General features: G+C 43.8%; 1 protein-coding gene across 11 annotated transcripts in view; it reads right to left on the bottom strand.

The window, feature by feature from the left end:
* Positions 1–1645: 1645 nt before the first annotated feature.
* The window catches only part of GBF1 (golgi brefeldin A resistant guanine nucleotide exchange factor 1), a 230673-nt gene continuing 205582 nt past the window's right edge, over positions 1646–26736 (bottom strand). For all 11 annotated transcript variants that reach the window (XM_073685833.1, XM_073685835.1, XM_073685837.1 and 8 more), the window contains 6 exons: positions 21641–21771; positions 20354–20455; positions 18670–18783; positions 12440–12617; positions 5742–5879; positions 1646–4686 (listed from right to left, as the gene is read on the bottom strand). In XM_073685833.1, the coding sequence (XP_073541934.1) occupies positions 4415–4686; positions 5742–5879; positions 12440–12617; positions 18670–18783; positions 20354–20455; positions 21641–21771 (935 nt within the window). In that variant the 3' untranslated portion in view covers positions 1646–4414. The remainder of the gene's footprint in view (positions 4687–5741; positions 5880–12439; positions 12618–18669; positions 18784–20353; positions 20456–21640; positions 21772–26736) is intronic.

The raw sequence follows: 26736 nt of genomic DNA, 5'->3' as shown, positions 1-26736 counted from the left end.
GTTTTCAGAGAGTCCTGAATTTCAGCTGATGTTATTTGTGGGTTTTTCTTGGCATCCCGAACAATTTTCCTGGCAGTTGCTGCAGAAATTTTTGTTGGTCTACCTGACCGTGGTTTGGTTTTTACAGAGCCCCTGATTTAACATTTGTTAATTACAGTTTGAACGCTGCTGACTGGCATTATCAATTCCTTGGATATTTTTTTGTATCCCTTTCCTGTGTCATACAGTTCAACTACCTTTTCCCGTAGATCCGTTGACAATTCTTTTGCTTTCCCCATGACTCACAATCCAGAAACATCAGTGGCTGGATGAAAGAAATAAGAGTCTGTCTCAATCCCAGAAACTCACTCAGCTTTTATGAACACATACTGATTACAAGCAAACAGATCACAGGTGAGGATGTTACCTTTAGTAGCCATTCAAACCCATTTGTGTCAAATTCTGTGCATGTTATCAGGCCAAAATCACCAGCGTAAGTGAACTTTTGATCAAGGTCATTTGGATGTTTTTGGTTGTCATTAAGATTTAAAAAGAGAAAACACAGTAGTTTGACAATAAATGGCTTCACCCAACCAATAACCATGAGGGGAGAAAAAGTTTTTTTTATCATTTATATTCTCTGAAACAAGGCCAAGCAAGAAAAGATTCTGCTGGGGAATGTAAACTTTTGAGCACAACTGTACATGTCTCACACTGGTAACTCCACCTTTTATTTAAAATAGGCTCTGGAGGCAGATTCTTGGGGAGATCCATGTTCCACCTATAGATCTTAGATCATTTATTAAAAAAAAAATTTCTCAGGAATAAATATCAGATTGCAGATATCAAGGTATCACTTTATTCAGCTTCCTATGATCTGAATGCCCATATAGATGGTTTAGGAGGATTGATCTTACCAACAGATTCCCTTTACAAGTCGCTTGTCAGTAAAAGCTCGATGCACCTTTACTCCCCCTCGGTTTATATGCTAAGCATTTCCCAGACTCTGATTGCACATTGACTATTAAGGAGTCAGCAGAGCCTAGTGTGGGGGCAGGCTTGTATCATTGCGTTCTGACAGCAGCCACCACTCTCTACACCCAGAATTGGTGGAGAGGATGCAGTGAACACAGGAGGAGTCTGTAGCCAATCCTCTCCACCTCTCTAAAGTCGCATGCTACAATTCTTGGTGTAGGAAGCATTGGCCACTGTCAGAAGGTAATGATGAAAGGTGGGCCTGCTTCCATAAGGTTGACATATTTATAGTCAGTGTGGACAAGCAACACCAGCGTTCGGGTTCAGGCAGCGCTTACTCTGGTGAAGTAAGTGCTGTCAATTAAAATTAGGCAAACTGCTCACTATGCAAATTGAGGAGGTGTAAATGTGCACTGAAGCTCCCTCATTTGCATATGGAATAAAAGGAGATTTAAAAGCATTGATAGCGATGAAATATATACTGCAGATACAATTTTATATTCCCCTATATAATAGTTTGATTACTTTAATTTGCATTTTGGGGGTAACAGACTCCCTTTATTCAGCTATATTTAACAACCCCTTCAAAGAGTGTGTGGGGCATCTGGGTTATAAACACAGAGTAGCAGTACAAATTTTGATAGACGCCCTGCAAAGTAAAACAAAAAAAAAATCAAAGACTTGTCGCTAATTTTGGGGGGGGTTAGAGTATATTCATGTATAAGAAACTGGAAACAGCATTGCCTTCTTCTGACTACACAATTTGTAATATAAAAAAGATTTGCATTAAACATCCCATGACTTTATTACATTGTAAAAAGTACAATTTCATCCTGTATTTGTTATGTACATCATTTGTGTTGTCTGTATAGAAATACTTATCCGCTTCTTTTACAATGCCTTTTAGCCATAGACTTCAGAACACAAAATACATGATGGACAGTGAAATTACATGCAACTATCTTCATTTAAATCTTCAAAAGATAAGTGAAGACGGAAGAAAAAAAAAGGGAAAAATAAAACCATGGCCATTAAGAAGAACTGTCCACAATGAAGGTGACTGGACAATGGTATGGTAAAATCTAAAATGACACAAATATCTCATGGATACACAGCTGAACGCAGATGTAAACTTTCTTTTTTTATATTTGCTGATCCATAATCATTTGTAAGGGATTATAGAGGATCGCTAGCAAAACAATGGGTAACAAAAAAACAACGTAAGTGGGGGCAATTGTATGCATTTGGGGTGTGGGCATCTTTTACACACAGTTTAAAAAAAAGTTCCACATTTAAAAAGTTAAATATCTATGTAAATGCTTGGAATAATTTACCAGTTCACCGAAATTACCTTTTTCATTGCAGCATTCTGGCTAAGTACATATGTAATGTTCGACCTGTCCCCATCCATGTTTACACCTCTCAGTCATCCTCGTCCTCTAATAATAGTTACAGCCGCAAGTTCTGTGTTAAACTACAACCCTAATCATTTGCAGCAGCTGCGATGCTAATGTTGTCAGCTTTGCACACGAGTATGAACGCTGCAGAAAATATGTTATTCTGCGATAAATGGAGTAAAATAGCAGCTGCCCATCTAGTAAACCCTTACCTTATTTTGAATGAGTAGAAAACAGCCCATATGTCATGCAGACCTAGCAAACTATGCAGGACCTGGAGATATGTCCAGTCCTGGTCTAAGGCCTGATTCACACATCAGTATTTTGCAGTCAGAGTGCAGACCACAATGAACGGACTGCCCGTGGGTCTCCTGACTTGAACTTCACAGCCTCACATATGCCAAAGAAAATGGTGAGTTTGGGTCGGGAGACATGCGGCCGGTCAGTACATCATAGATCATGACACATGAATGTGTTGATGTAGCCTTAAAGAAAACACAAGGTGCATCAAAGGGGGCTATTGGTTGAACAAATATAAGAAAACAAAGCCCAGGTAGCCAACTTACTTCTCACCAATGACATCAGCGCATAAATAGGAACAAATCTAGTGCAGCATGTAGGGTCACAGAAGTGCTGCTGATCACTGGGTCCTCTATCTCTGAAAGCAAGGGGAATAGTGACATTTATAGCACATGAAGGTGTCTACTTATGTACATAGTGTATTTATACATAGTAACAAGACACCTTTATCTGACATTTCATAGTCAAGTACCTTAAAGGGGTTGTCCACTACTTTAAAGTGCATTTTCAATGGAGTGTGGAAGAAAAATAGAGATTTAAAAAAGGAATTACGTTACAGCTGGGGGGCATCACACAACTGTGGCAGCCGTCATATTTTCTCTGAGTCGGAAAAAAACAACACTCTCTTCTGACTCTAGCGGAATGGAAGGCTGCAACTGACCATCATCAGCTGATTGGCTGCAGTGGTCATATGACACCCACTACCCAGAACTGCAGGTGACAGTGCAGAGTACAGAGCAGTGGCACAGGTCTGGTAGGAGTGTATTGATTCCTTATTTTCCCCCTAACTAGAAATGGTGCAAATCAATTTGAAGGACCCGGTCTAGAGGCCATGTATGTAATCTATGGTCGTTGATTGGGAGTCATGAGACCTACCAGCTTCCGTGGCTATTCTTTGGATTAGCCAGCCTAGCATGATGTCATGCTACAATAATGATGTTACACCAGGCCGGCTTATCAAAAGAAGGGCTACGGATACAGTCAGGTAAGAGGAGATTCTCCGGGATCCCGTCCAGAGACCCCAGATTACAGATTCGGCAGCTGTACCAGGTTCTGCAAATCGATTTGCATCGTCTGCACCACCAATCTGTGCCCATTTGGAATGTGTTTTAAAGTAGTGGACGACCTATTTAAGTATCGGAAAGGGGCAATTCTGAAATGCACCGTCTACTCTGATATAAATCTCTTATTCCCTACACATTGAGTCAATCTTTTTTCTTCCACAGGTTGTGCTTTATCGAACTATGGTTCCCCCTCTTTTTTTGCTACAATTTGCATTATCCCAAGTCTAATCACTATGAAGGAAAGGGGCGAGACTGGGAGAACATAAGGACACAAAAGTGTATATTCAAAGATAATGAGACTTATCCAAAATGTTTTATACAAGGAATGTCCAAGCACAAACAACGGCTCTCACACATTCATCTGAAATGGAACTGGGATTACTGGATATATCCTTACAATGTAACAACACATTACATGTTATATCAAGCTGATCTTTTCTTATAAAATGTCTTTACAGTGTACAGAGTTCATTACAATTGCTCGATTGTTGGACTGATGATCACTATGGCTAGACAGTCAATCAGGAGGAGATGGGGAGAAGCTCGTTTACTCTAGATTTCATCCACTGTGATGTATTTTATCAGTTTCTTTTTATTGTAGAAGAATTATTGAGTCTCTTAAATAAAAGCGGCAGCGGGTTCCATGCCAGCGCCATTGCAAGTTCATGTGTACATCTCGCGCAGTTTTTCACCAAGGGATCAGTTGACTTCTGAGACCGGTGACGTTTCAGCGGGCCGAGGAGTGGATAGGAGGGGTACAGGAGAGGTAGCTTCTATTAAAGCAGGATTAAGGATGATTGGCAGCGACATTGGTGGAACTCCCACCTGCAAATGGGAAGTCAAGGGGTGCAAAATGAGAGGAGACTGAGCTATAGGAGGAGGTACATCTGTCACAGGGCTCATCCTCATCGGAGTACAGGAAGCACTGGATCCTGGTACTGTTGATAGTCCTGGGCTTGTAGAGTCAGAATCTGTAAGAGAAATGCAGGGGTAATTCTTACTATCACTATACACTTTAAAAAAGAAACATTCATGTGCCTACACACACTGCCTGGGAGTATAACATGCTCTAGTGCAGCATACTAGTTTTACTTTACTGCAAATAGACCGTTTCGCATTAAATTACAAAATGGATGAAAATACTCAGTAGCCAGGCTATGACCACAACGTAGTCAGCAATATCATCAAAATGTAATTACTTGACCTCAATACTCTTTCATAGTGCAAACCTGACATAACAACAAATTGGCACAGCAGTGTAAGATTTTGCGACTCTTGGTATTTTTACCCCAGTCCTGGCCAGCTGTCGCATCATTTTTTAAATATTTTTTTTTATTTCGCAGACGTTACCTGGCAGTGAGTATGGCCAAGCAATGCCAACAAATTCTACATAAGTTACTCCCCAACTAGAGGACATTTGGTGTATTAGTGGATGGCAGCTTAACGGTGTCCCAAACTCATGAGTCTCAAGTGTGTGCCTCTTAATGACTATGGCACATATTACTCCAGTGTACTCTGTATCTGACTGGCATACAAAATTCCAATCTTCATAAATTGGGACTTTGGAGAAGGAAAATCTTACCGTTGTCAATTTAGTTTTAACTTTCTGGAAGGAAGACCAGAGAAATACCCTAAGAAAAGATTCTGAATTGTTATTTCATGGGGAATATAAGTAGCTTTGCGACAGCCAACAGGTCATCTTTAATAATAATTTGATTTACAACTCTGGGACTCATATTGGTTATTCCTGGTGCCTACTTTTATTATCCATCATCCATTAGTGAGAATCCCAGGCATCTAAAAGCATCAATATTCCAATCTCCTTAAAGTACCAGGGGACTTTATCCCTTGCCTTGGCTTTACGGTCGGTTATTGCAAGTCATATGGATTTTATAGTCATGCGTAGTGCACTGGCAACATGTAAATGACATTTGAATGGTCATAGCAAGTGATACATGTTTGAGTCTACGGCTGACTGCATTATATAGAAGTCGTGGTAAAGGTCAGAAGTGCTTTTTAACATTACCAGAATGTGATGGTTCTGATGGCCTCTCTGGCTGCACAGTTAGGGCGACAGGTTTGGGCTCGGAGGCAGCAGGGACCATAGTGGAGGCAGTTAGTGTTTTCTGAGGATGTGGTTCAGTTGCAGCTACATGAGGTGGATCTGAATAAGTGAAAAGAAAAATCATAAGAATGCAACAATACAGTAAAATAAAAGACGGATTTTGGTAAGACCTTATCTGTAAAATCCTTTTCAGCGAAGGAAGGAAGGGAGGGAGACACAGATCCATTACTAGTGGGTAGGTGGAGCCCCACAGGATAGTTCACCTCAGATTTATAAAAAGTGACGACCGGCCCCTCCAGTATAAAGGCTCCTCCTACTCCCATGTTCCTCAGTTCGTACACAAGCTAAGGAAGAGCAGATAACACCAGCGGAGCAACACAACCCCTTCTGAAAAATCAGAAGTGTGAGAGAACAGGTTATGCATATAACAGAAAGAACACACAGTCCCAGGCACTACTCACTGGACCTGACCACTGCGATGAGCTGGCAATGCTGGAACAGAGCCCTAGCGCGCCGACCCCAGTCCCGATGACCGCCATCAGAGAGGAGTCGCACCGCATCTGGAAAACAATAATGCACTTCTGCCCTGGGAGGGTGCTGCGTCTCCCTTCCTTCCTTCGCTGAAAAGGATTTTACAGGTAAGATCTTACCAAAATCCGTCTTTCAGCAGCAGAAGGGAAGGAAGGGAGACACGGATCCATTACTAGTGGGACGTCCCAAAGCAGTCCAGAACTCAAGGGTGGGAAACAGTGGCAGAATCGCCAACACCCCAACAACTTAGGTAAGCGCGCAACGAGCGCCAAAACTAGATAAAGATATAACCTAAACCACCGCCGCCAGCAGGACCCTGCGTCCCAAGGCCGCATCGGCAGAAGCACTCACGTCCACTTTATAAAATTTAGTAAAAGTGTGGACGGAACGCCATGTAGCCGCCCGGCAGAGCTGCGCTGCCGAGGCCCCCTGACGAACAGCCCACGACGAACCAACAGCTCTCGTGGAATGAGCTCGAACCTTAACCAGACAAGGCTCGCCCTTGAGCCGGTATGCCTCCAGGATAGCCGAACGTATCCACCGAGCTATAGTGTCCTTGGAAGCCCGCTGACCACGCCGACGACCAGCAGGAATCACAAAAAGAGAGTCCGACTTCCGAAACCCTTGCGTGATGGTAAGATAGAACTTCAAAGCCCGCACCAAATCCAACGAGTGCAAGGCCCGTTCATTTGGATTCCTTGGTTTCGGACAGAGGGAGGGCAACATGATGTCCTGATTGACGTGGAAAAGCGACACCACTTTGGGCAGAAAATCGCAACGGGTACGAAGCACCACGCGATCCGAGTGGAACTCCAGAAAAGGGGGCGAGCAAGACAATGCCGCCAACTAAGAAACCCTTCTCAAAGAGGTGACCGCCACCAGGAAGGCCACCTTCCAAGAAAGCAAGTAAGGCGTAGCTGAATCCATAGGCTCAAACGGGCCATGCTGAAGAGCCTCCAAGACTAGATTGAGCCGCCAAGGAGCCACAAACGACCTCCGGGGCGGGAGCTGACGTGCAATCCCGCGAAAAAACGAACGCACATCCCTGCGCGAGGCAATAGCTTTCCGAAAAAGCACGAATAGTGCAGATACCTGACCCCGCAAGGTACCAACCGCCAGACCCTTGGCCAAACCACATTGCAGAAAAGCCAAGAAGTTGGGAATGGAAAAAACCCTCGGGTTCCTTGACGATCCAGAACACCATGAATAGAAGGCCTCCCAAGTTCTGTGATAAATCCTAGTCATAGCCGGACCTCTGAAAGCCCGCAAGGTGGCAATGACCTCGGCCGAAAACCCACGACGGGTCAATATCTCGGTGTCAAGAGCCACGCCGTCAAATGAAGCGACTTCAGGTCCGGATGACGAATGGGCCCTTGGGTTAATAGGTCCGGGCGAAGAGGCAGTGGAAACGGAGGCGCCGCCAGAAGAGACACCAGTTTTGAATACCACGCCCTCCATGGCTAATCCGGCGCCACCAAAATCGTCGGAATTCGTTCGAGTTTGATCCGCCGGATCACCAGAGGAAGTAAGGATACCGGCGGAAACACGTAGATCAGCTTGAACTGGTCCCACGGGGCCACTAGAGCATCTACCGCCACAGCCTCTGGGTCCCTGTACCTGGACATGAACGTTGGAATCCTGGCGTTCAGCCTGGATGCCATCAAGTCCACCTGGGGAGTCCCCCAACGGGAGCACAGCAGTGCAAAAACATCCGGATAAAGACTCCATTCTCCGGGATCCACCTGCTCGCGACTGAGGAAGTCCGCCATGATATTCAGCACTCCTGGGATGTGAATCGCGGAGATGGCTGGAACCCTGGACTCGGCCCATACCAGGATCCGCGAGACCTCCATCATGAGTCTGGAACTCCTCGTCCCGCCCTGATGGTTGATATATGCGACCGCTGTCGCATTGTCCGTCTGAATCCGGACCGGCAGACCGCTCAAAGGGACCGTCCAATGTCGGAGGCAGAGAAAAATCGCTCTCAACTCCAAGATGTTGATCGGCAGAGACGACTTCTCTGACGACCAGACCCCCTGAACCCAGAGATCGTTCCACCCCCCCCCCCCAGCCAGTCAGGCTGGCATCGGTGGTAATGACCAACCACCGTGGGGGGGGGGGGGGAAGGATTTCCCCAGGGATAAAGTCTCCTGACGTAACCACCATCCAAGAGACTAGCACCTTGCAGGAGATACCGACGCAGCGATCCAGCGAAGCCAGCGATCTGTCCCAACGGGTCAGAATAAGATCTTGAAGACCCCGGGAATGAAATTGTGCAAACGGTACCGCTTCCATTGCCGCCACCATCAGACCCAGAAGGCGCATACACCTCCTAAGAGACATAGTCATCTCCGACCTCATAGCCTGGACATGATGACGAAGGATCGCTTGTTTGTCCGGAGGCAGGGATACCACTGCCCGTACCGTGTCGAAATACATCCCCAAGAACAGGATTGACTGCGACGGCTCCAATGACGACTTCCTCCAATTGACCAGCCACCCGAAGTCCTCCAGGTGCTGAAGGGAGAGATCGCGAGCCGTCACCGCCTCCTCCGCTGTGGGTGACACAATTAACAGGTCGTCCAGGTAGGGGAGAATCGTAACTCCCTGCTTTCGAAGGAGCGCCATGAGCGGCGCCAGAATCTTTGTAAAAACCCTGGGCGCCGAGGCCAACCCGAACGGTAGGGCCACAAACTGGTAATGGGCCTGAACTATGGCGAACCGCAGGAAGCGCTGGTGAGCCCTATCAATAGGGACATGTAAATAGGCGTCGCGGATGTCGATCGACACCAAAAAATCGTGCTACGACAGGGCCGCCACGACGGAGCGAAGAGACTCCATACGGAATTTCCGGGTCCGAATATGCAAATTCAAATCTTTGAGGTCCAGAATGGGGCGAAACTTGTCCTCCTTTTTGGGAACCACAAAAAGGTTGGAGTAAAACCCCCCTTCCCTGGTCCTCCGGCGGAACCGGAATCACCACACCCTGCTGCAGAAGAGAGTCGACCTCCCGCAGCAGTGCGGCAGCTAGCCTGGGCTCGGACGGGATGCGCGACTGACAAAACCTGTCCGGGGGTCGAGAATGAAACTCTATGAAATAACCTTCCGACATAACCCGCGTCACCCAGGCGTCCGATACGTGTGAGGCCAAATAGACCCGAATTGTAGCAGACGACCTCCCACCCGAGAGCCCTCGAGAGGGTTCCTGGCGTCAGTCCGCCTTAGCGGGCTTTTTGTCAACCTCCCGCTTGTCCTGACGGAAATGTTGTTTCCAGGGAGTACGGGATTTCTGGGAGGTCTTTTTTCCGGAAGACGAGGGACGATCCGATCTCCAAGAAGGCTGACCGAACGGACCGACCCGACGACCACTACCGGCACTTGACTTGCCGGACGTAGAAACCACGGCCTTTCGCAGCGGCAAGGCCGTATCTTTGGCCTTGGCCTTAGCAATCAGCTAAGTGAGGTCCGAACCAAACAGCTGACCGCCCTTGTACGCCAGACTCAGCAAACCTTGTTTGGATACTGCGTCTCCGGTCCACTGTTTAAGCCACAGTGCTCTCCTGACAGAGACGGCCGAGGATTGAGCCCTGGACATCACCGAAGTAGTATCCAGCACTGCGTCCCTGCCATATCGGGCCGCTTCTTCCAAGAGCTGGAACAGCCTTTCCACTTCTGACAGCGGAGTTCCATCTTGCCATGCCGTCCGCAGCTGATCCAACCACCGCAGAAAAGAATCACCAGACCACATGGCCCCCAAGGCCGCTCGGAATCCGTGACCCGCGGCTTCGTAGATGGACTTTGCCGCTAACTCCGTCCTTCTGTCCAGTGGGTCCTGAAGACTCGCCTTCCCTTTAACAGGAAGCAAAGAGGATTTGCTCAGCTGAGACAATGGCACATCCACTTCAGGAGAGGGGACCCAATTAGTGATCGTTTCCGTGGAACAGGGATACAGGGCATCAAACAACCGCAACCCTTGGAAACGTTTATCCGGACACAGGCGTTCTTTCTCCACCGCCTTGTTAAGTTCCTCGTGCATCGGCAGCGTCGAGCGAGCCCGACGCGACTCCTGATACAGCTGGGCTGATTTGCCAGGGCGCCCCGTCACCTCTTCAGACAGTTGTAACGCTTCCCGCATAGCTTCAACAAAAGCGTCCACGCGGCCCGAAAGCGAAGCAGAGCGACCCCGCCGATTCTCTTCATCAGAATCGGAGATCTCACCAGAAGAGTCTGTCGGCGATTCTGAAGCCTCCGACGCACTGCGCGGAGGAGACGGCGCCACCACAGGCCTGTGACTCTTCTTGCTTCTAGACGTCGGCTGGGACTTAGCAGAGACCCAATGACCCAGGAGGTCAGACAGACTGTCAATGGAGCGAGTGAGCGCCTCCACCTTAACATCACTGAGACCCCAATTAGAGTCGAACCTGACGCCGTTGAAGACCCCGGCGTATCAGATACGCGTGGCCGATCCTGAAGCGGACCGGGAGAGAGGTCCGCGCCCCCTGGTCCCTGATCCGACATGCCCCCACACAGTTGCGAGCGTCGCGGATAAGGCGGTAATAACCTTACAATGGGTGCAGTAACCAAGGATGTGTGAATTCCACTACCACAGCCTGTTCTTGCACAAAAAATAATCCGGCACTGAAGGGTTAAAGCTCCTCCTTAGAAGGAGAAAAAGCTACCCCAGCGGCCTGCAGAGCAAAAGTTAACCTGACGGACTAGAGAGACGCACCCTCTGATCCCAGAAGGGTGCACCTCCAGAGAGGGTTAACAGCCTGATGGGCCAGACCCCGTTCAGAAGGGGTTAATGCTACTGATCCGCACTACCTTTTTTATGAGGTGTGCGTCAGAGCCATCTCAGTAGGGAAGTAGCAGCGCCGTATACAGCACACCCTGTCAGCTAGGACATAAGGGAAGTGCTCTGCGCTGTAGAAGGAACTTTCTGCCTAAAAGGCAGGAGAGACTCACCAGCTGGCGTAGAAAACTGCTCTTCTCTGTGTGCTGAGAGCGGGGAGCAGGGAGTAGGAGACGCTGCACGAGGATGGACGCTGGCCGGAAGAAGAAGGGGCTGGGACATCTCCAGCGCGCGCTTTCCCGGCACTTCCTGTCACGAGCTAAGAAGACCGACAGCAGAGAGACGCTAAGCCACGCCCCCCGCCGAGCTACGAACGGAGCGCGCGAATCCTCCTTCCCTGCTCCCCTGCCAGCCGAGGATCAAACGCTGCATGCAGAGGAGAAATCCCTGCAAGTCAGAAAAAAACAGCAGTCACCACAAACACATATACAGTGACAGCGGCTGCCGCAGCAGCTGCTGACAGCACTCAATAAGAGCACTTACCCAGCTGAGCGCAACAGGGACCCCCAGGGATGTGTGGCGCTGTGGCCCTTGCTCCCCCCCACGGCGGAGCGCGCAGGGACCCCACAAGAGCGGTGTACGTCCCTGCCAGGGAGCGCCCTGTATCCCCCGGGGCCAGCAAGGTTCTGCGGGGACCTCCTTAGGGGGTACGCAGATCCGCCACGGGAGGGTCAGGGGTCCCAGCAGCGCTGAGACCCCCCGAGACCTCTAGACCACGGGGGATCCAGGTCTCCGGAATAAAAATAATAAAATCTTCTGAGGAGCTGCAAAGGCAGCGACTATCCTCTGCGACCTCAAATTTAAAACTGAGGAACATGGGAGTAGGAGGAGCCTAAGCTGGAGGGGCCGGTCGTCACTTTTTATAAATCTGAGGTGAACTATCCTGTGGGGTCCGCCTACCCATTAGTAATGGATCTGTGTCTCCCTTCCTTCCCTTCTGCTGCGGAAATATATTTAGTGGTTCACATGTGGGATTGTCTCTTCAGGTTAATGGCTTAGTATGAAAGATTCTTCTATAAGTGGATTATTTACACCCTGCTAGTACCAAATGGATCCTAGTTCACACACGCAAGACCCCGAAACATGCTGAAATCCATTAATGTCACAGACTGCTTATAGTGCATATGGATAGGCATTGCTGGCACTCAATGTATTGGATAGATTAATATATTCCTGCATGGGAGCCAGAACATCTCTTTCCTGAATGTCTATTATACACACAGCTCTATAACACCATTCATACACATATATACTGGGATCTAAAGAAAAGACAGACCTTGTATTACTGTCTGTTTGAAAAGCTCCTCTTTTAGCCGGGGTAAGAAGCAGTCTATCCTCTCCCATGTGATCTCCCATAGATCTGAATATCCAGTTCGTGAATCAGCGCTATGGAAAATTCCAGCTGTGTCCATTACTAGCAGCATATTCTTCAAGGACTCAGGTATTGCTTCCAACTAAAAAAGAAAGATGTCAGAGTAATTACAGCCCAATACTTCATGGATGTTCTACGTGTTGTTGGAGAATCTATAGCCATCTTTGTAATGGCAATTTTAACTTTTGACATGATAGCTCACTGCCCTCCTTTCTGGCTTCATGTTCACATCACTGGGTGCGGCTGGAGAAAATCAGCTCCTGCCATTAGGCTAGGAAATTGCCAGTTATGTAGTCTGTTATCATTTTAGCTAAGAAACTAGAGGTAGACTACAGTATAATTCCTGGGTGATTCGCAGAAGCCACGTGCTGTGTGTTTGCTGTACAGCGTCATAAGGCCAGGATTCAGTAACACTGCTATATCCTCAACTCCATCCTGACATAAAACCATCAGGAATAACTTACAGAAGTGATCCCATAGAAATGGAGAGAGCCGAGCAAGAGCAACCGCTTATCCACTGTTCATAGCGTGTGACAAGGCGCAGTCAACAAAGTGAAATGAAGAATCACATTTAATGGTTTAACCCCATAACGCTCAATGACAGGCATAGCCCGTCATATACAGGTTTTAGTTTCTGTTCGCTGCCGTGCTATGCCTGTCATGACTTTGAACTGTTATTGTGTGTCACTGCAGTGACAACTGAGAGGCACGGGAAGAGGTGCGGGGGACCCATGATGTGCAGGTGTCAGAGCCGCGCCCTGGTTATTAAACCCCTAAATGCTGCGATCGCGCTCGATAGCAGCATTCAGAAGGCAGGCAGAGGGACGGGAGCATCCCCATAACATCATCGCGAAGGCCCAATCATTGCCATGGTGACCCCCAGGTCACCAAGCTACGGAAAGCTTCTGAGACCATGCTCACAGCATGGTCTCAGAAGTATTCTGCATAGGTATAATGCACTGCAATGTAGTAAATTGCAATATATTACACCTGTAGAAAAAGTGAAAAAAGTGAAAGTCCCATAGAGGGACTAAGTAAAATAGTTTAAAAAAAAAATAAAAATTGTAAAAATATTAAAAAATATATTTTAAAATAAAAAAATATTACACTATTAAATACACATTTCTATGTAAAAAAAAATAATAAAATAAACAAAAAAAAAACTACACATATTTGGTAATGCCGTGTCCGGAACAACCCGATCTATAAAAGTCTCACTAGTTAACTTCTTTAGTGAACGCTGTAAAAAACTCCACAAAAAAAACATAGCAAACTATGGTTTATCATCATGCCGTTGGGAAAAAGTGGAATAAAACGCGATCAAAAAGACGACTATAAATAAAAATTGCATCACTGAAAACTTCATCTTGTCCCACAAAAAACAAGCTGCCATACAGCTCTATCAGCCGAAAAATAAAAAAAATTATAGCTCTCAGAATAAAGCGATGCGTTTAAAAAAAGTGTGTGTAAAAGCGCCAAAACACAAAAAAATTTAAAATGTAGTATCCCTGCAATCGTACCGATGTGAAGAATAAAGCTGCCTTGCCATTTTGCATGTGGTAAAATTGTTATAAAAAAAAACCTCCAAAAAACAATTCCTGAATTGCTGGTTTTTGTTCATTCTGCCTCACAAAAATCGAAATAGAAAGCGATCAAAAGATGTAATTTGCCAGAAAATGGGACCAATAAAAACGTCAACTCGTACAGCAAAAAACAAGCCCTCACGACTGTCGGCAGTAATATGGAAAAATTATAGCTCTCAAAATATGGTGATGCTTTTGCAATAAAAAGCATCTTTTAGTGTGCGACAGCAGCCAAACATAAAAACCCGATCTAAATCTGGTATCGCTGTAATCGCACCGACCCGAAGAATAAAGTCGTCTAATCACTAATACCGCAAGAGAAATGGCATAAAAATTAAATAAAACCAATTCTTCACCTGCTGTTGATTTGTTCATTCTGCCTTCCAAAGATTGCAATAAGGCTCGGAGCATATTTATCCTGCGCTGAGCTCTTACACCGGGGTTTCCATGTAAAGCACCCACAAACTATTCCAGCAAAAATCAGAACTCCAGCATTTTCCCTTCTGAGCCTCAAAAGTAGTTTCCCCCCACACATGAGGTATTGCCACATTCAGAAGAAACTGCACAGCAAATTTTGGGGTCCATTTTCTCTTGTTACCCTTGTGAAAATAAAAAAAATTGGGGCTAAAAGAAAATTTGTGTGGGAAAAATTTGATTTTTTTTTTAATTTTCTTGGCTCTAAGCTATAAACTTCTGTTAAGCACCTGGGAGTTCAAGGTGCTCACCACACATCTAGATACATTCCTTGAGGAATCTAGTTTCCAAAATGGAGTAATTTGTGCTTTTTTAATGTATGTAAAGCACTGTGGAATTAATGGCGCTATATAAGCAAGTAAAATAAATAAAAAAAAAAAAACATACTGTTTAGGCACATCAGGTGCTCTCCAAAAGCGTAATGGCTTTGGCTCTTGATTCCAGCCAATCTGGTGTTCAAAAAGTCCAATGGTGCTCCTTCCCTTCAGAGCCCTGCCGTGCGCCCAAACAGTGATTTTCCTCCACACATGGGGTATCGGCGTACTCAGGAGAAATTGCACAATTTTTTGGATCCATTTTCTCCTTTTACTCTTGTTAAAATAAAAAATTGGGGGCGGAAAGAGCATTTTTGTGGAAAAAATGTGATTTTTTTATTTTCACGGCTCTATGTTGTAAACTTCTGTGAAGCAAAAAGTCAAGTGGTACTCTTTCCCTTTCGAGCCCCGCCATGCGCCCAATCAGTGGTTTCCCCCACATATGGGGTATCAACGAACTCAGGAGAAGTTGCAGAACAAATATTGATGTCCATTTTCTACCGATACCCTTGAAAATACAAAAAAATTGGGTCTTCAGTAAAAGTTTTGTGAAAAAAAGTTAAATAACTTTTTCTTTCCACATTGCTTCAGTTCCTGTGAAGCACCTGAAAGGTTAATAAACTTCTTGAATGTGATTTTGAGCACCCTGAGGGGTGCAGTTTTTAGAATGGTGTCACTTTGGGGTATTTTCTGTCATATAAAAACCTCTCAAAGTCACTTCAAATGTGATGTGATCCCTGAAAAATGGTTTTGTGAATTTCCCAATTTATTTATTTTTATTTTTTTACAAATAAACGCAAGTGATATCGAAGAAACATTACCATTATCATGAAGTACAATATATCACGAAAAAACAGTCTCAGAATCAGGGGGATCTGTTGAAGCGTTCCAGAGTTATTACCTCATGAAGTGACAGTGGTCAGAATTGAAAAATGAAGCCTGGTCATTAACCTACAAAGTGGCTCGCTCCTTAAGGGGTTAATTTACACAAGAGGTAATAGGGGAAAATGGACACCACAATTTGATATGCAATTTCTCCTGCATGCAGCAATACCCCACATGTCCTGGGAAAATATGGCTTGGCCAAACAGCAGAGCTCGGAAGGGATGGAGTGTTCTTTCATTTTGAAGCTTAGATTTTCCTAAAATAGTTAATGGCCACCATTTGTAGAGGTATGGACGTGCCAAAACAGTATAAAATCCCAAAAGTGAGTCAATTTTTTTAAATTATACCCCTTTGGGAATTCCTCTACTGGTGTAGTGACTATTTTGACCTCAAAGGTATTTTCCAGAAATAAGTACACAGTTGGTGCTGCAGAAAGAAAATTCAAGTATGCCAGCTTAGTGCCCAGTACATTGCACCCAGCTTGTGCATCTGGTGACACGCAGCCTGTAAATAGTTAAAGGAGTATTTCCATCTCCAAGATCCTATCCAAATATGTAATAGGTATAATAATAATATTAACAAATACCTCCAATTAGAAATGTAGTATATTTTTTCTGATTCACTATCTCTTTCCTCATGGGCAGGCATTGCAGGACCTTAGGTATCCATGGTTACTACCACTAGCAACTAGCTAACTGTCACTAATATCAGTGGTCATAACCATGGATACCTAAGGTCCTGTATTGCCTGCACATGAGGTAAGTGGCATAGCGAATCAGAAAAACTACACTACATTTCTAATTGGAGGTATTTGCTAATATTATTATTAGACCTACTACATATTAAGATAGGATCTTGGAGGTGGGAATACCCTTTTAAGTCCTTCCCGAAACAGCAAAGCCAAACGTGGATGCTAACTGCAGTTAGGGCACAGTGTAGGGCTCAGAAAGAATTGAGCGCTGTTTGGCTTTGGGGGCAGATGTTTTGATGGACTTCTTGGGGAGCCATGTCGCTATTCTAGTAGCCTTTTATTTCTCCGGTGATAGATGGACCTCAGTAGGGACATTTTTTGAGGAGTGACTTGAAATGTTTATGGTTACCATTTTGGGGTATAACACATTTTTTGATTAGTTTTACGTCTCAGTCCACATTTATCCCGTACTCTATGCGGAGCAATCACTTCAGAGTTTCCATCTAAATCCCAAAAAACAAGATTCAGATGGAACCCCCAAAAGAGCCATTCACGGTAATGGGTCAAACGGAGTCACTTTGGACTGCGTCTGGCCTCTGTTCCGATGGTGTCTTGTCTTTGTACTTGCACTAAACCATTTTGTGCACTAAAAAGACATTTCTACAACAGAGGCCATACGGAGTCCAAAGCGACTCCATCTGCCTCATTGTAGTGAACGGTTCATCTGAATCACTTTTTTCACGGCTAAAGGTTAATCATTTTGTTTTTACATTTACACAAATATTGAACTTTATTTAACTTTTTTCCTTGATCATACTATGGAACTTGAATATTTTACACTTTGATAGCTGTTCTAAGACACTGCAGTGCCGCTGTCGTTATTGACAGTGGCATCTATGAAAACAGATTGTGGCAGCTGCAGGAGGGTGCCAGTAGTAATATGCAGCTGACGCCCACTCAGCCCGCAACTGCTGGGAGGTGCGACACACTTGTTCCAAAGTGCTGTAAATAGGTGGTGCTAAAGGACAATTCCTTTTATTGACATTGACTGCCGTAAAAAGGCACATTGTGGTCATTAAAGGATTACTGTAAATAATCCTGGACAACCCCTATAAAGCTTATATTTAGGGTACCCACATATAATCCAGTGTTAAGCACACTCATTTTGATTATTCTTAAACTTACTAGAAATGTGGAGAAATATGAGAAAGTCATCGTATTTTGCTGATTAGAAGATGCACCGGACCATAAGACACACCCCAAATCGTGGGGAGGAAAATAGGATTTTTATTTATTTTTTTTTAAATAAAATGGTGGTGTGTCTTATAGTCCGCTTTTACGGTAGCTTACTGGGAAAATGGGCTGCAGTGGAGCAGGGTTGCTGCTGTGGCCCCGGGCTGGGAGTAAGGGGTGTTCAGAGGAGAGAGTGCGGTGGGCTCCTGGCTTTCAGGAAATGTCGGCTGAGTCCTCACACTTCCAATCGTTTTTACTGCAGTGGACTCCATGAAAATGGCCGCTGGAGGCAGTGCATGCGCAGATTGAGATCTCAGGAGACTAGATCTCGTTAGAGATCTAAATCTGCACATGTGCCACATCCGGCGGTCATTTTCCCGGAGTCCACTGCAGTGAAAAAGATGGGAAGTGTGAGGATTCGCCAACATTTTGTGAAAGCCCGGGGTCAGCCGCAGCCTCGCAGCGTTGAACACCTCCTACTCCAAGCCAGGGCCCCATAGCATCGCCTCAGTCCTGCAGCCGCCAGATTCCTATAGCAGCGACCCTGCCTCCTCAGACCCCGTTCCACTGCAGCCGTCACCATCCCCACCCCGGTAAACTACATTCAGATAATAAAAAGCACCCCAATTTCCCCCAAAATTTTTTTGGGGAAAAGTGCATCTTATCCAAAAAAATATGGTACATAAAAGCAATGCCCTGTGATCAGAGTAAATCTCTTACTGCTATTCATGCTTTCAGTGGGTATGTAGTCCGACACACAGATAACAGCAGAGGAAACCTGAAACACCCCCCAGGTTATCACACCACTTCAAGAGCTAAAATGACCAAAATATATTCAGAAAGTTTAGAATACTTTACACACCACAATTAACCCTCGGTGTCGCCATCATAGAACACTTATTTGCAACCTGCAGAAAAAAATGTAGGATTTATAGTGTTATAAAATACACATACCAGTAAGTCACTGGAACCGGCATGCATGTACTTGTCCATAAAGTCTAATATTGTTAACCACAGTGCTGCAAATGTAGAGAGAGACAGTAATGGAGACAAATGCTGCAGGAAGACCTAGGGGAGAAGAGAACAATGGTGACTGCACCGTAGTGAAAAAAGCACATGGCATCTGAATGCACAGCTAGGGTTAATCTATCAGGCCCATGCCAACTGTTATACAGTGTTGATACTACATGGAGTACATGTAAAAAAGACAACCAAAATAAATTCTAGCATACTCTGAAAATCATCAGATGTTGTATACAAGCAGAACTCCTCTGCAGGGACATGTGTCCACAACTACAAACCAGGCCCCTTTTCTGAAGCAATTTATAAGGAATGTATACAGAAGCCCGAGCAGAATGGAAATAAAAAATTCGGCCATATGGCATAATAAAAGTGTATTGCAAAAATATTTCATATGGTGGGCAGGAGGCCTAAAAGGCTACTATACAAATTCAATAGCCATCGTGTGACTGCTATTCCTCCCAGCTTCACCATACAAGTGAAGCATGCTCCGCTCGGGCCACAAACAGAATCTATGCCGTTTTGCATGTGGGGATCCAACTAGCGTCACTGTCTCTGCCCTTGGACAAATCAAACATCATGAGGAGGTCAGGCCTGCGACTGCTCTCACTATTTCTTGATGTTTGATTTGTACGACGGCGGAGACAGTGACGCCAGCGCTGATTGGGTGCCGGGCTCACGTGTCAAACACACCACTGCCACTTTATTTGCTGAAGACCACTGGGAGATGATTGTGCGCAAGCATCGCTAGAGGTATGGACGGCGCTGGTGCAAACTTTAAGAAAAGAGGCTCGTACAAATGCAGAGGGGCTGCAGCAGAGACGAAAACCGTACCCACTGTTCCGCACCGATGCACAAAGAGGAGATTGCACCAAAACTTCTAGGGTGAGTTAAACAAGAATCAGGATGCGGATTTCTTCCTTACAGGAATCTTTTAAGTCAGTATAAAAGTGCCATTATGCCCATACCTTTATTTTAACATACTAAATCATGATGACAGGTTCCCTTCAACAATTTAATATCAAGGAACTCTTGTAACAGGTAAGGATTGTCCGACATTAAGAACACCTTTAAAAGGATTTCTATGCAATGTTCGTCCATAGAGTTAGCAGCAGACATGTGGCTCCACATGCTGTATACAGTATCCTTGTTGTAGATTTGGTGCAAATGATTCATAGTACCTGGTCTACGGTATATGTCAGTAATCTGTGGCTGCTGGATGGGAGCCCTGAGGACTGCCTTCTACTTGCCGTCATCTGCGGCTCTTTTGATTAGGTGACCTGGCATGATGTCACACATGCCTCACACCACAACCATGACGCCAAGCCGGCTACTCAAAAGAGCAATGAATGCCGGTATGTAAGAGGTGGTTGTCAGGGCTTCTGTCCAGTGGTCACAGATTACAGATGTGACCCTTCAAATCAATTCGCACCAACTCTAGCCAGTAGGTATTCACAAATTATACGGTTTTATTTAGTTGACACTTCTATGTAATGTCACTTTACTTGTGGAGTAATCCTACAAGGACAGCAGTGTAATATATAAAAGCTGTGACATGAAACGTATCAGTTCAACCTCTAATGGTACACAACTTTTAAAATTTTCCCATCTTACATACTTTAGAAAGCAAAGTAGAGGCTCTCATTCTTGTCTCCTCCATGCCTCCCACATCAGCAGGGCTGATGTTCTCTAAAAGCTTAGTTAACAGTGGAAACAGCACCTAAAGACAAACAGAGGAACGGATGAGGAAAAAAACAATCATCAAAAACTCTGCAGAGGTATCATCAGAATCACCTGGTTTTGAAGCATTTTGTATTTGCAAAAAAGTGTCAATAAGATAAGCTGTAACTTATCAAAAAAGGGCAAAAGTACATATTACAAACCCTGGCTACTGTGTCAACTTATTTAGTGTGGTAACACGCGCCTGCCCACCATCCAGGAAGTCAGGCTGGGGAGCAGCGCGCTCCTGAGCAGGGAAGGCTGCAATAACAATCTAAAGGCTAGGTCTGAAAACAGTCCTAATAAAAAGGATATTGGTAACAGACAGTAATCAAACTTGTGAAGGTCCTCCAAGCCCTGAAAAAGTTTCTTGCACTTATGATATGAACTCTGTTCATAGGATAGGAACATTTAACTCTTACTTTCTTGAATAAAATTGTAATTCTACATCCGTGAACCAATGTTTGGTTTAATACATATTACAAACTTTCAGCTACAAATATCATGGACATTACATAGGAAACAATGTGATCCTGAACGGATTTAGATGAACGTTCTGCAAATTTGAGATCTTCTTCCTTGACTTTGCTTAAATGTATCCCTTAAAAGATACTGTCGATTTTTAAAGATATCTCCCTCCAAAAAGTGGCCCAATTTGGAACTTTTCCCCCACTGTTCGTGTTTGTGGCTTGGTAGCTGCACTTACACACACTCCACTAGCCATTTATAGGCTTGAATTTTTTTGACAGTCTTAAACAGTATGCCTAGGTCTTCATCCCGATCTCCCACAATGAACTCTGCACCACCCCAGAAGGAAACACATTTTCAGAGCCTTCTATATAGAATGTTTTAGACATACATGAAGGACTATACAGGGACTACACCCCACACAAGCAGAACATATTTCTGAATGGCAGTGCCAATCATTCCATTTATAACATCCAGGAAGTCTGGAACTTTTGGTCACCATATCCATAGAGCTGATTATTTATAACAAGGATGAAGTTGTTGCGATGGGTGAAACAACAAGGTCCAAATAAGGCCGAGGTGTTTCAGACTACACTTCTCACCATAGTGGGTGAAGCCAAAAGGTAAAAAAAACAACAAACCTCAAAAAACCCTGAATTTTCATTCCAGATAAATTACAATAGTATAGAGAGCAGAAAGGTCACGTTTTTCTTCTCACCTTGTTAAAGCATGCTTCCCATTCAAGTGCATCTAGGGTCTGTAGATCATGGACTAAAAGTGCTCTCTGGAGATATGTGAGAGCCTGCATTCGGACCTGCCGCCGGGCATCACAGCACAGCCATGCAATTCCTAGGAAGTAAGAAGAAACAAAAAGTTTCACTAAAGTCTGGGCAACATAACGCAATCTTCAACTAAAACAGGATGAACATATGACTTTGTATGAGTATGTTCCACCACAAAATACAATAAATCCCACAGGCTGGGGAGGGAGATGGCATAGTCCGCCTGCTGCCAAGATCCTTTTCCCCCTTGTGTGATAACATAGTGCCAGACCAAGTTTGAGCTGAATCAATATCTGAGACATTAGTCAGTGGTTTTTAAGCAATTATTCACCAATGACCATTCAAATACTAAACCGAGGGCAGAGAAGTGGGGTAAGAGGGCTTAGCAGAACATTAAGGAATTGGCCATTTTCACCATTCTCAACTGTTCTTTAAACAGCATTAGAAGGCATTTCCTAATATATTATAGTAAAGAAAATTTATTAGCAGGCTTTTGAAATGTAATCTGACAGCAGCATAATGTAGGAGCAGAAATTCTAATTCCAGCAATGTATCGCTTACTGGACTGTGTTTTGCCGTTTCAATACAATCAGTGTTTTATCAGCAGGAGATTATCTCTACAGGACAAGCTGTCTCTTGCCTCCAAGTCCAACCACGCCCCCAGCACTGATTAGCGGCTCTGTGTCACTTTGCAGTGTACACAGAAATCTGAATGAAATACAGCAAAAAGACACAAAGAAGAAAGGGCACCAATCCCTAATGTGTAACTACAACGCCCAGATACCTCACTTCGTCACATATTGTATCAGCAATGGTATCATATAAAACTTAACGTTTAATAGCTCTGTATATAAAATACAAGGTGGCAACATACAAAAATTCATGCACATAAATGAGGTTCTTAACCCCGAAGTGACAGAGCCAATTTTAACCTTAATGACCAGGCCAATTTTTTTTAATTCTGACCAGTGTCACTTCATGTGGTAATAACTCAAGCGCTTCTATAGATCCCAGTGATTCTAAGATTGTTTTTGGTGACATATTGTACTTTATGTTAGTGGTAAATTTAGGTCGGTATTTTTTATGTTTATTTGTGAAAATATTGGAGTTTTGGCAAAAATTTTGAAAAATTTGCCGTTTTCAAACATTCAATCTTTGTATCCATAAACCAGTTAGTCATGCTGTACAAAATAATTAATAAATAACCTTTCCCATATGTCTACTTTACATCTGAAATATGAATCATTTTTCAAACATTTTGTTAGAAGGGTTAAGAAATTTAGTAGAAATTTCTAATTTTTTCAAGAAATTTACAAAACCTGTTTCCTTAGGGACCTATTCAGATTTAAATGGATTTGAGCCTATATGTTGAAAACTAATCAAAAGTGATACCCCTTAAATACTTCAAAACTGTTGTCGGGAAATTTTTTAACCCTTCAGGTTCTACACAGGAATTAATGCAAAGTCAAATGAAAAAAGAGAAGTTATTTTTACTCTAAAATGTTGCATTAGATCAAATTTTTCAACTTTTACAAGAAATAGCACAAAAAAATGGATCCCGCAATTTGTGGTCTAGTTTCTTCTGAGCTGATACCTCACATGTAGCCAGAAACCTCTGTTTGGACAAACAGCAGGCTCCGAAGGGAAGGAGCACAATTTGAATTTTGGAACACAAATTTGGCTGAAATAGACCATGGGCACCATGTCGCATGTGCAAGGTACCCAAACAGCAGAAAAACCCCACAAGTGACCCCACTTTGGAAACTACACCCCTCAAGGATTTTATCCAGGGGTAAATAGTGAGCATTTTGAACTCGCATGTAGTGCACAGAATTTGATAACATTAGGTCGTCATATTGAACATTTTCATTTTTTTCACAAAAATGTTTGTAGCATTAGCCCCAAATTTTTCACTTTTGCAAGAGGTACCCTAAAAAGTGGACCATAACTTTGTTACCCACTTTCTTCTGAGGGTGGCGATATCCCAGATGTAGTCAAAAAGTTCTGTTTGGACACATGTCAGAGCTTGAAAGGGAAGAAACAACATTTGGAATATAAATTTGGTTGGAATAGATTGCAGACACTAGGTCTCATGTGCAGAACCCATGAAGTATCAAAACAGCAGAAACCCCCAAAAGTGACCCCATTTTGGAAACTAGACCCATCAGAGAATTCATCTAGGGGGGATTTGAGCTTTTTGAACATGTAGATGCTGCACAGAACTTATTTTTAATTGGGGATGTGAAAACGAAAATTTATCTTTTTCTGACAAAATGTTGTTTTAGCCCCAAATTTGTAATTTCCACAATGGATAATAGGAAAAAAAAAGGCTGCATAATTTGTTACTCAATTTCTTTTGAACACAAAGATGTCCCATGAGTGGTCAAAAACAGCTGTTTGGGAACATGGCAAGGTTCGGAAAGAAAAGAGCACTATTTGATTATTGAGAGTAACTTTGGAATAGATTGTGAATGCCATGTCGCATTATCAGAACTCCTGAGGTGTCAAAACAGCAGAAACTCCCCATAAGTGACCCCATTTTGGAAATTAGACTCCTCAAGGAATTCATCTAGGGGCGTACTGAGCATTTTTAACTTACAAAGTGATTCATGAAATTTTTAACATTTACATGTGAAAACAAATTACAATTTTTTTTCACTAAAATACTGTTTCAGCATCTAATTTAGAATTTCCACAAGCGGTAATAGGAGAAAATGGACCCAATAATTTGTTATACAATCTTTACTGAACGTGGCAGTACCCCATATGTAGTTGTACCCTACTGTTTGAGCACACGGCAGGGATCGGATGGGAAGGAGCGCTACATGGTCTTCCCTTGAGAAAGCAAAGCACAGGCAGCGCGAAATGTGCGTTGGGAAGACGCCAATCCACCCCAGCTACCGGTCTGAGGGTCTTTGGGACACTACAATTAGGGTAAGCGGTTTTAGGCTTTGTGGTACAATACTCTGGTACTTATATATGTGTTTATGGTGGCCCTGTGAGTTTGTATTTTAGCAGGCACACTGTGAGCTTATACTCCTATTACTTGCTTTATATACACTACCTAGATTAACCTGTTATGATTAGCCTTAAATATTCCGCTTTTCCCGGCCCATACCTAGTATACAATCAGATAACCTCTGACCAGTTTTTTTGTTCCGGGGTTTTCTTTTTTCCTGACACTGCTCTTTATGCACACTGCTTTTACCCATATTGTCTTCTTGCTAATATGTATACATGTGTATTTAATAAAGATTTTGTTATATTTTTGTACAAGAAACTCCTAGTTTCTCTGTTTTTTTTCATGGCTTTTAGAACGTAGATTCTGTTTGAACAGATTGTGGGGTCCATTAGCTGAGACCCTGAGGTGCCAAAACAGCAGAAACCCCCCCCAGGTCACCCCATATTGGAAACTTCACTACTTAAGGATTTACTCTTGGGGTGTGGTTAGTATATTGAACCCCCATAGGTGCATCACAGAATTTTATAACATTAGGACATGGAAATATAACATTTTAGTGGAAAATATTGTATTTTTTTTATTTTCTGCAAATTTGTCAGTTACACAAGGGTTAATAGGAGAAATTGGACCCCACAAATTATTGCAATATTTATCCCAAACGCGGTGATGCCCCATACATTGTCAGACACTACTGTTAGGCCACATATCAGGGCTGAGAAGGAAGGAGCAATATTTGGCTTTTGAAGCACAGATTTTGGTAGAATAGTTTGTGGGTGACATTTGTGGAGCCTCTAAGGTGCCAGAACAGCAGAAAAACTCCAAAAGTGACCCCATTGTAGAAATTACACCTCTCAATGAATTCATCTACGGCTGCAGTGACTATTTCGTAACATCCACGCCGTGCTTTATTTCTGGAAAATTGCAAATATGTTAGTTTAGTGCCAATACAATGTGCCCCCATACTGTGTAGTGCTCCCATATATTGTAGCGCCCCCATTCATTGTGCCCAGCTTGTGCACCTGGTGACACACCCCATGAATTGTTAAATGCTCTCCCCACTACAATAATGCCAAACATGTGGCCACTTACGGTGATTTAGGCATACTGGGGCTCAGAAGGAGGGGGTATTTGGATTTGGGAGCGCAGATATAAGTGAATTTTATTTTAGGAGGTGTTGGAGACGTATCGCTTTGTTCTACCAGTAACATAGGTACCCCTATAGTTCCAGTGACAGATGACGAACCTGAGCGGGGGCTGGTTTTGTGCGGGATAAATCAGGGTTTTCATTGGTAACATTTTGGGGTACATAACATTTTTTGATCAATTTCAGTATAAGGCAGGATTACATTCTTGTGTTCTACACTGAGCACTTACATTTGAGTTTCAGGGTAAATCTCACAAAAATGTGATTCAGACGCCCGATGGAAGCACCCACCATAATGAGGCAGATGAAGGCACTTTGGAGTCCATTTGACATCTGCTTCAATGGTATCCATCTTGTTAGGCGTTCACAGAACTGTGGTTGCCCACACTTGTGCGCTAAAAAGACTCCTAAAATGATGGGACACCGCCAGAACAAAACAGAGTCCAAAGGGACTACTTGTGCCTCATAGTGAGTGATTCCATTAGGGGTTTTATCTGAATCGCGACTTTGTTGATTTACGGTGTAAGTGCTCAGTGGAGAGCGCAGGATAAATGTGAGCTGAGCAGTACAAGAATAGTTTTTATTTTGCGCGGTTTACAGTGTGGTATAAGTGGTAAGGCGGATTTATTCTTCTTCAAATTATTTTTATTAATTTTTAAGGGAAGGGTTACAATACACACAAGGAAATATACATAGAAATAGTATATGTGACAAGAAAAATGGGATGAAAAGAGAAGGGATAAACAGATTGTAGAAAGGAGGGATATGGCAACATAAATAAAAACATACATAAAAGGTCAACTGAACCAATTGCACCTTACAATACAATATTTGCAGAGAAAAGAACATTAGTCTATTCAATCATAAAATGAACGGTATAGATTCTCGTTATACAAATTTTGATCAAATGCTTTGCTTTAAAGGAG

This window comes from Phyllobates terribilis, unplaced genomic scaffold (assembly GCF_046119375.1).
Source record: "Phyllobates terribilis strain yellow unplaced genomic scaffold, ASM4611937v1 Scaffold_5__5_contigs__length_657084704, whole genome shotgun sequence".
In the NCBI taxonomy this organism is placed as follows: Eukaryota; Metazoa; Chordata; class Amphibia; order Anura; family Dendrobatidae; genus Phyllobates; species Phyllobates terribilis.
Note: the sequence above shows the minus strand (reverse complement) of the source record. Positions and strands in the feature narration are given on the sequence as shown.